The sequence below is a fragment of the Leptosomus discolor genome, chromosome 1, assembly GCF_034619465.1.
Source record: "Leptosomus discolor isolate bLepDis1 chromosome 1, bLepDis1.hap2, whole genome shotgun sequence".
NCBI classification, from domain to species: Eukaryota; Metazoa; Chordata; class Aves; order Leptosomiformes; family Leptosomidae; genus Leptosomus; species Leptosomus discolor.
Genome location: NC_141391.1, coordinates 163570651 through 163579673, shown reverse-complemented (window position 1 = coordinate 163579673; position 9023 = coordinate 163570651). Strand labels below are relative to the sequence as shown.

General features: G+C 46.8%; 1 protein-coding gene across 1 annotated transcript; it reads left to right on the top strand.

Annotated features, from left to right (window-relative positions):
• Positions 1–45: 45 nt before the first annotated feature.
• Positions 46–7008, top strand: PHF5A (PHD finger protein 5A). The gene is made up of 4 exons (XM_086469527.1): positions 46–124; positions 1550–1573; positions 3000–3166; positions 6302–7008. Exons 1-4 carry the CDS (start codon positions 73–75, stop codon positions 6389–6391), a joined length of 333 nt encoding a protein of 110 aa, XP_086325653.1. The 5' UTR covers positions 46–72; the 3' UTR covers positions 6392–7008.
• The last annotated feature ends 2015 nt before the right edge of the window (positions 7009–9023 follow it).

Here is a 9023-nt window from a genome sequence, read left to right as displayed (position 1 = left end):
GCGGGGAACGAGGGTCGGAGGTGAGAGCGCGGGGAGGCGGCGGCGGCAGCGGCGGGTGGGTGTCGCCTCGCCATGGCCAAGCACCACCCGGACCTCATCTTCTGCCGCAAGCAGGCGGGCGTGGGTGAGTCCCGGAGGGGTCCCCCCTCACCCCCTCTCCGCCGCGGGGCGAGGGGGAGGCGCGCGCGCGTGTGTGCGTGCGTGTGTGTGTGCCGTTAGTGGCCGTTAGGCGCGCGCGTGGTCGTGAGGCCTGGCGCGGGCGGGGGGGGGGGGGGGGGAAGGGCATCCGCCTCGCTCCTCCCTCCCGCTTTTACTTCACTTTTATTTCGATGTTCTGCTGGGTTTGATGGGTGCAGTGGGAGAGGAGGCTCGGGGGGGGCGGGGACGACACGACACAGGGAAATCCCTGCTCTGGGTCTCCCCCGTGGGTCCGTCCTGGCGTGCGGCTGCTCCCGGGCCTCTCTCGGTAGGGCTGAAGGGCCTTAACGCGGTCGTGAGCGCAGCCTCTTCTCCCTCGGGTGGGGGGAAAAGGCAGCCGGAGTTGATGGCTGTACGCAGAAAAACGTGGGTTTGATGAGCTTTACCCCTGTGGCGTTTGGCCGTACCCGTGCAGCCAGGAGAAGGAGCTGAAGGCTTCAGCCAGCACTGGGAGCATCTTTCCGGCCGCGAGATAAAATTGTCTTCCGGGTTATGCCTGTATAGAGATTTTATTCTTGTCACTTGGGTCAGAATTTGCCCCGATAAGTCTTAAAGAAGTTTTATACGAGATTAGAAGTCGAGATATCCCTTCCAGAATTTTTTCACCCTTTGGAAAAGCAGATTTAACGTGCAGTTTTCTGGAAGAACTGTAAACACAAAATATTCAGGTGCACTGTCCATGGGAAGCTTCTTTTTAAAGTATTTAATGCAGCTAGCAGTATGTCTATGTTGAAAATTCATTTCCAGCCTGAGGACTCCCTTCACCCTCAAACTTCTACTGAATCACTGTTTGGTCTTTGTGAATGTGGACATCTGGTCTTTAGAATGTGGTATTTTTGGCATTTATCCAAGTTACTAATGTTGTTGTTGTGAGTTTCCTAGACAAGTGACAAGACTTCTAAGATACGTTTAATTACCTTCATGTTCTGAAGTGAAGAAAGTACTTGGGCTGCCATAAATCAAATAAACACTTGATTTTAATTTTTTTTTTGGCCTCATTAAAACCAGTGTAAAAGCTATGCCAAGACTCGTGTATAGGATTTCCTTGGGTCAGGTACATTGGCTATGTTTGAAATGGGAAAACACCTGTAGGTTTTCTTACTGTCACTGGGTGTCATTGCACGTTCACAGTGTATCTAAACTTTGATCTTGGTAAATGTCTCCAGGAGGATATATATTGATTTATCATAAATATATTTGTATTTATGCTCAAACTGTTTCTGTGGTTTACTTTTTTTCTTTTAAAGACTACTTACTGCAGAAGAGAATTATTTTACATTCAAGCTTGTAGTTACTTATATTTTTCTTCTACTTCTGCCTCAAATAATTTTTGTTCTTTTTCTTCTTGCAGCAATCGGAAGACTTTGTGAAAAGTGTAAGTATAGCTTCTACATATAGCTGCTTGAGAGCATCATGTTGTGGTTAGAGCACCCAGTTTGGATTTGGGGATTGGATTCTGGTTTTGCTTTAACCATGAACTTGATGTCACTCTTTGAGGTGGCAACAGTTACTTGTGTATTGCAAGTGTAAATCAATGAATACTTAGAAAGTTACATGCTCAAATAGAGTGTCACACAAATGTAAGCTGTTCTAGAGTATACACTGACAGCATTTTCAGTAGCTGAGGATAGAGTGACTTCTTGATCGGTACCTTGTAATCTGTTATTCAAAGTGATTAGCCTGATCATTTCAGACGAGGGAAAAAAAAAATGCACTTTTGAAATCTTGACTTCGCACCTTGAGAACGGCTCCTCCCTTCAGCATCTAGGGGGATAAGAAATGAGCAGGGGGGAACATCTAGAGTTAGAACATAAAAACCCCCACAGAATCAAATGCCAGTGCTCAACTGCAGAAGGGAAGAAAAAGTAGGATCAGTCATTAGGCCCTTGTAGGGGAACAGAACAAATAAGATGACTAGTTGGTGACTCAAAAATCGTATGAAAATAAGCGAGGTGGGGAGAAGAACAGTCTGAAGGAACAAGATTGTTTTCAAGAGTGCTCGGCAGTGAAACTGATTCCCACTGGTAGTAGTTGGAGGTTGCTGTGCTGGAGATTGAAGAGCAGGTTAGCTGAGCTGTTTGTGGGAGTCAGGATTAGATGCCTTGGGAACTGGTAATAGGATATGAAGCCTTTCATCCCTTGGTCAGTGTTTTGGATAAAGTCCAGCAGAGACTGTCGATGGCATCTGATGGCTGCTTGCCTGTATGATATGAGTACTTGAATTTCACAGTTCCTTGTGAGAAAGCAAGAGCGACTTTTGTGAAATGGCTGTTTATGCCAGTTTGCCCTTCCTTTGCCCTTCTTACAGATGAAGGATTAAAGGGACCAGGAGTACAATCTCTTATCTCATCTTTTTGAGGATAGTAACTTCAGACTTTTGTTGATGTGACACTGTGGGAGAAGCTTACACTGCTGCTCCTGGGTAGGCAAGGACACTAGTCCTGTCAGTCCAGCATTTTTTTCACAAGTGAAAAATTCAGGGAAAGTTCTAAAGTAAAAGTAATGGCATGATCTAAGCAGGTGTTGGCTAATCACAGAAGAAGCAACTTTGGGGTTCTTCTCTGGTTGTGAATGCATGAATAAATAAAAAAACTCAAATACTGCAGGCTACTGGCCCTTGTTCCCCTCAAGTCTGTGTGCAAATACAAAGTCGTGCCCTGTGCCTGCAAGATAAATTTCTGCCGTTCAGTTGTGTTGTCCTCGAGTGTGCAAGCAAGATGTTTCACGAGGAAGCTCCTCCTCTTGGATGTGTGGGTGCAGAAAAGGACGTTCTGTAACCAAAGGCTATGCTATACTTGCAGGTGATGGCAAATGCGTGATCTGTGACTCCTATGTGCGGCCCTGCACTCTCGTACGCATATGTGACGAGTGTAACTACGGCTCGTACCAAGGGCGCTGCGTGATCTGCGGGGGTCCAGGAGTGTCTGATGCCTACTACTGCAAGGAGTGCACCATCCAGGAAAAAGATGTATGTTGTCATCCAGTCTCCCGTTGAATTGGTTATGTCTTCATTTAGTAGCCACGCTTGCCTTTAAGGGGCTTTGAGCTAGTGAAATTAATGTTGGGACATGGGACGCTTGGGTTCCACTATCAATATTGGCACTGGTTTTCATTACCTCCTGCCTTTCTTCCCCTGTGGGTAGTTCCCTGTGTTTGCAAAGCATTTTGAGGTATTGTAACTTTCTTCATCCCAAAGGATCTTTGACTGCTCTGCACCGCACGCTCACGGTACGCTTCCTCCACATGCTGCAAGTTACCATTTAAGTTGCTGTCTTCCCAGATCTCTCAGCCTAGGTTTTATCAGGGTCACAGATATTCCAGACACTGCAAAGGCAGTGGTGGGAGCAGCTCAGGCACGTACAGTACCGTAAGGCCTATGGAATCCCCACCTGTGTTTTCCTTTGGATTACATGGACCTGATGATCTTAAAGGTCTTTTCCAATTTAAACAATTCTATGATTCTATACAAAAGTATAAAGTTAGATGTTAATCTGCACTACTAATTGTGTTCTACAAGTCTAAAGTTTCTTGCACAATTGCAGTGGGATATGATTCATTGCTTTTTTTCATTCTTTTCTGGAATGGCCTGTATTGTGCACATTGCTTTTTCTACCAACACTTCTTGGTGTAACAATCCCATATTTCTATATTTGGTGCTATAATCTTTTTATAATCTTCTTGTGCTGAAAGATAGCCACGGCGCGAAATGAGGCAGCTGTTAACCCTCTGTAAGGTATTTGTTAATATCCATCACAACGAGTGATCTTGCACTTGAAGAACTGCAAATGAAGTGGTAAAAAGACCTTAGGGAGAAGCAAGAACATGATGCTTACGGTTGCAATATCCCCAGAATACAGGCCTGATAGCTGTGAGAGCGTCTCTTAAAGGTTGTTTGGGTTTTGATGCTTTGCAAATACCATCTCTGGCACACCCTGATGACAGTGGAGAACATGCTGAGAGAATGGTTTGGATTGATTTGGAGGAATATGCTCAGCTGAGCGAGTTGCTGGTTTAATTCTCTGCAGTGCCTACATTTTCTCTAGAGGCCTGCAGCTAAATTCAGAACAGGGGGAGGTCCTCATCTGAATTTAGCTGTTAGATCTGACAGGACCATAATCTTTCTTAGCATCTGAATATGCATATCAGTGCTGTGATGGTGGTGCTGCCTCCCCCTTTAGAAATGCTCTGAGAAGCAGTAGTTTTGTTCGTTTGCTTTTGGAACCAAGACACCCGGCTTGATAAGTCATGAGTAAAATAGGCTTGGTTTTATTTTTACAAATTGGTATTGATTCCCAACAGGTATTTTTCATAACTTAAGCTCACCTGTAGCTTTCAAGTGTGAAATAGTCAGCTGCTCTGCAAGGGAGGATTGTAGAAAACGTAGAGCTGGAGGAGTAGGAGAATGACAGGTCAGAACTGAGGTATTTTGACAGTTGGGTGAAGGGTGTTGTAGGTGAAGACAGTTGTTCTGTACCAGCAAACTCAAATGTTGGGGATTATTGCAGATGTGAAACAGATTTGATGTGATTGACTTGCAGGATTGTAAAGTGCTGGCACAGGTGTAGAGTGCCTGGAATGAGAAAGGTTAAGTGTGCTGCCTGTCACGATTATGGTAGCTGGTGTGAAGGTAAGCAGATGGACAGAGCTCTGTACCTGAAGCTCTAACGCTTCAAGGTTTCAGTCACAGCATTTCCATCAGCCTCAGAGAAAGACTTGAAAAGACTGAAGCAAGAAAGCAAATACCAAAATGGAGGGAGGAGGTGGAATGCTGTTGGGCACGAGGGAAAGGGCCTGGTTACTCTTGGTTCATTTGTTCTGAGGGAGGGAGGAATGAGGTATTGTTTCACCTCACTTCGATCTGTGGGTAAGGGCCAAAATCCCACCTTGTCACCCAGGACAGCTCTGAGTTGCAAAAAAGCCATCTTTTCTTGGGGACAGGAGATGCTTATGTGTTGCCTCCTTAGGAGGAGGTGGAAGAATGAACAGAGCCCTGCAATAATGCTGTCAAGATTGTCACAGACTCCCTGGATCGTGGGAAGCAGGACTTGGAAGAGTCCTGCCATTGAGGTTCAAAATCAAATAAGCAGACAGTATCTAGAAATAAGTTGTGGCAGTTCTATGGAGGAGGAATGGTTTCTTTTACCCCTCCCCCCCTTCCTGTTATTTCTACCATGCAGACCCTCCCCACTGGGTTGCATCTCCTGCAGAGGAGCAGATATCAGTGGGGCAGCTTGGGTGCAGTTTCTACGGCGGCTGATGTCTGCCCAGAGGCTTTCTAAATCTAAACCGCTCGGGCTTACACAGCAGCCCAGGACACACGTTCTGCCTGCTGGGCCCCTCACAGCTGCTCTTGCCAGCCACAACGTTTTGCCCTCGAGTTATGCAGATGCTGGGCTCGGGTCACCCACGGACAAACGTTCCCTGGTACACCAAGAGATGCATCTCTGATTTTTCTTTGCAACCGCACCTCTGAGGGTGGGTCTCTCCCACTCCTCTTCTTGCTTTTCTCGCAGCCTTTTTCTCACTGTCTCCTGGAATTCAGGTACAAGAACTTACCCGTGTAGCTGCTGTGAATAGCTGTCTTCTCCCAAGATGACCATACAGCCTCTGCAGTAATCAATTCAGGATGCAGGAAAGCTGAAACTCAGTTCTGCTGTCATAGCTGAGAGGGGTCCCTAAACACGAGACTGGCTTGGTGACATCTAAAGTAATGAGATTCTTTTTGGCTAAGAAGGGGCAAGCTTATTCCTCTGGGCCCTATAAATCCCATGTATCCTAATTTAGAAAGAATCCAGTCTTGAGACGCTGAGCATCTTTTTCATTAAACTGCTGATGTTGTACGAGCTGTTCTACATCTTCACCCTGAGGAAGAGAATGTCCTGGAGTAATGTTAAAATGGCATCCATCCTCTTCCTCTCTTCCACTGCCTTGCTGGTAGTAACCAGAACTGGAGGGCAGTTTGTCTGCACAGGTGTTCGAAATGTGTGTTGAGGACAGGCTGAGGAGCGTGGGAACTGAGAACCTACTAGAACTATGTAAGTGGTGATGATGATGATGTTCAGTTTGCCCATGTCCTAACTTGGACCCTCTTTTCCTCTTACAGAGAGATGGTTGCCCTAAGATCGTCAACCTGGGCAGTTCCAAGACAGATCTCTTCTATGAAAGGAAAAAATATGGCTTCAAGAAGAGGTGATCCTATCCATGTGTGGCTACACCTCCTGTCGGGTTGGCAAGAGGGTCTTGGAACATCTCTGGACTTTACTACAACCGGTTGATTATTTTTTTTTCCTAAAGCAGTACAAATTCAGTAGTATACTTGGGGTTGGAGAAGTAACGGACTGAGTGGGGACTGAAACCTGATCAGAACTGTCTATCAGAAAGGGCAAATGTGGAGTGCTGTCTCTTGCCTTTTCAGAAGCTCTGCTAGTAGCTACCGCAGCTCGCTATAAAAATCCTGGTGGGCAAGTATTTACATGTGGAGGAGACCAATTCAGTAAAAAGCAAGTGCCGTTTCTGGTGTGGGGAAACACCTTGGGGTTGTTCTTACCAGGCCTCCTCTCAATTGTTTGAAATCGCCCCGGTATTGAAGAACAGAGCGCCAATCCCGTGTGTCCGCTGCCCCCCTCCCTTCCTCCAGTATATTTCCATGCCGCCTGTGTTGTAAGGAACCTGCTTGTGGCTGGTGCCTTCCTAGGGAGAGCACAGCTGTTCCGTGTTTTCTTTGACAGATTAATCCAAGGCCCTTTCTTGTAACCCTTTCTGTAGGATGCATACCAATAAAGCTTCTTCTTGGGTTTTTTTTTTTGTATAACAAGGATTTCTCTCCGGTTCATTCTGTGCTTAGCCTCTCTGGAGCTTTCTGGGGACACGCGGGATTAGCCCAGCTAGAACTGCACAATGGGTTATCTGGTTTCTGACAGTGTCTGCTTATGGCCATGTGACCTTGCTGCAAGGAGCTTGAGGGAACGGCCATTGCTTTTGTCCGCCTGTGATCCCAGCCACTGATCATTTTGTCCCGTAGCGTGAGGATCGCTGAGCTTGTAACCCTTATCCTAGCTAATACGGCTGTGGATGTTGTTTCACCATGCAAACATCCAATCCCTTTCTAAAACCTACTAAGCTATTTGACTCGCTATCCTGTTCTTGTGAATAAGTTAAAGCCTTCCCTGCTGTAACTGGAAACCAACTATTGTGTTCTCGGCTCGGAGCCGTGGGCATGCTGAAAACCAGAGGCTGCTTGTTTGTCAAATACCAGTCCGGGCTAAAAGCAGTCTGTTGGCTCAGCAGAGATCTGGGAACGGGCGCCTTTATGCAGAGGGGGAACGGAGTTCCCTACTGCTGCCTGCACTCCTCGGGTGGTTAAACTAGGGGATCCTAGCTCAGCGTGCCCTGCGGTCCTTAAACGTCTTCATAGTCTGAGCAGAGCGTGTGCTACAGTAACGGGATTATCTTTGCGCAGTCTTGGGGTGCGGGGCCTGTTTTGTGCCCCTTCCAGGATTTCAGTTGTTTCCCTGAGGACGGTGCCGATTCCTTTAACTCCCCTCTGGCTTAAATGCCTCTTCTACCAGCTCCAACCATTTAGGTGTTTAGGATAAGAGTGAGACAAGCTGTGATCATCCTTGCCTTAAAAGTCATTTCTTCCTGCTGCAGCTGGCTCTAGCTGTGACTGGTCCTACAGCCATCTCAGCTGCTCCTCCCTCTCCTCCCCCCAGCTATTAATTCTGTCAGGTTTCTCTTCCACGCTTTTTGCAGGCCTAAGAGTATCTGTATGTCTTCTTCCCTTGTACCTTGGTTGCCTTACACAGCCTCTGGTTAATTTTTACTAACACAGATGCCATTTGCCAAGATGTTCAGAGCAAACTGGGTTTCTGGTTCCAGCAAACCCACTCTCCAAGCAATTCTACCTGAATAAGCAGCTGCCTCTTGTCCCTGGCTGGGAAGCTCAAGTCAGAGCCATTATCAGCCATGTTAAATTCTGTAGTTCTTGAAAAGCAGAGCATGACATGCAGATTTTTTTGTACCTGGAACTTTATCACTCCAACCAGAATTTATCACTTGCTCTCAGTCAGGCCACCCAAATTATCGCACTAGGAATGCAGAAGGTTTGTACATATTTTTTTCTTTCCTGGAAGTTTCTAAGATAATGAAAGTTGTTCGGTGAAGCTAGAGGGAAACGAAGTTTGAATTATTTCTTTTGTCTCGGAGTTATTTCCCATGGTGCAGGGACCCCTAGAATATCTAATTTTAGAGCAGCCCTTGTTTCCTGATCATTTAGCAGGCTCAGCCAGGCAGGGGTTGCTATAGAGATACGAGTGTCCCCATCCCTTCCCCCACCCCCAAAAAACGGCTGAGCGGACTTACTTTCTTGGCGCTCCCGGTGCCCTCACTCTGACTGCCGGGTATATCGGGCTGCGTTCTGGCAGCGATGAGAGTTAAGCTGCCATTTCTAGTTGTTCTGAGTCACTGGGCAGGTGGAGAGAGGGAGAGACAGGCTTTTTCCCCTTTGCCTTGTTTGCTCAGACAGCTCTGGGGAAAATGCCAAATGCTGCTGGTGCTCAGCTCAGCTCAGCCCTGCTGCCTTTCTGGTACTTTCAGAGCACGGACGGGACATTGCCCCGAAGCTGCTAATTCCGACAAGGGTAATGGATACAGTTGGGTAGCCCGGAAAAACTCAGCCTGGCTGACGTGGTGATGATTTCTGTTCACCAGCAAACGAAACCCAGGCAGGGCCCCAAGAAAAGTACAATATTTCTTACCTAAATGGATTTTAAAGTACTCCTCTGGTAGAAAGAGATTTCCTGGCAGTACTGGAGAGCAGAGCACAT

What these genes read in the sequence shown, in the direction of transcription:
- PHF5A (XM_086469527.1), top strand. Translation starts at nt 73, where the DNA reads ATGGCCAAGCACCACCCGGACCTCATCTTCTGCCGCAAGCAGGCGGGC. An exon ending in CCGCAAGCAGGCGGGCGTGG is followed by an intron (nt 125 to 1,549) that starts GTGAGTCCCGGA and finishes TTCTTCTTGCAG; the next exon opens with CAATCGGAAGACTTTGTGAA. An exon ending in GCACCATCCAGGAAAAAGAT is followed by an intron (nt 3,167 to 6,301) that starts GTATGTTGTCAT and finishes TTCCTCTTACAG; the next exon opens with AGAGATGGTTGCCCTAAGAT.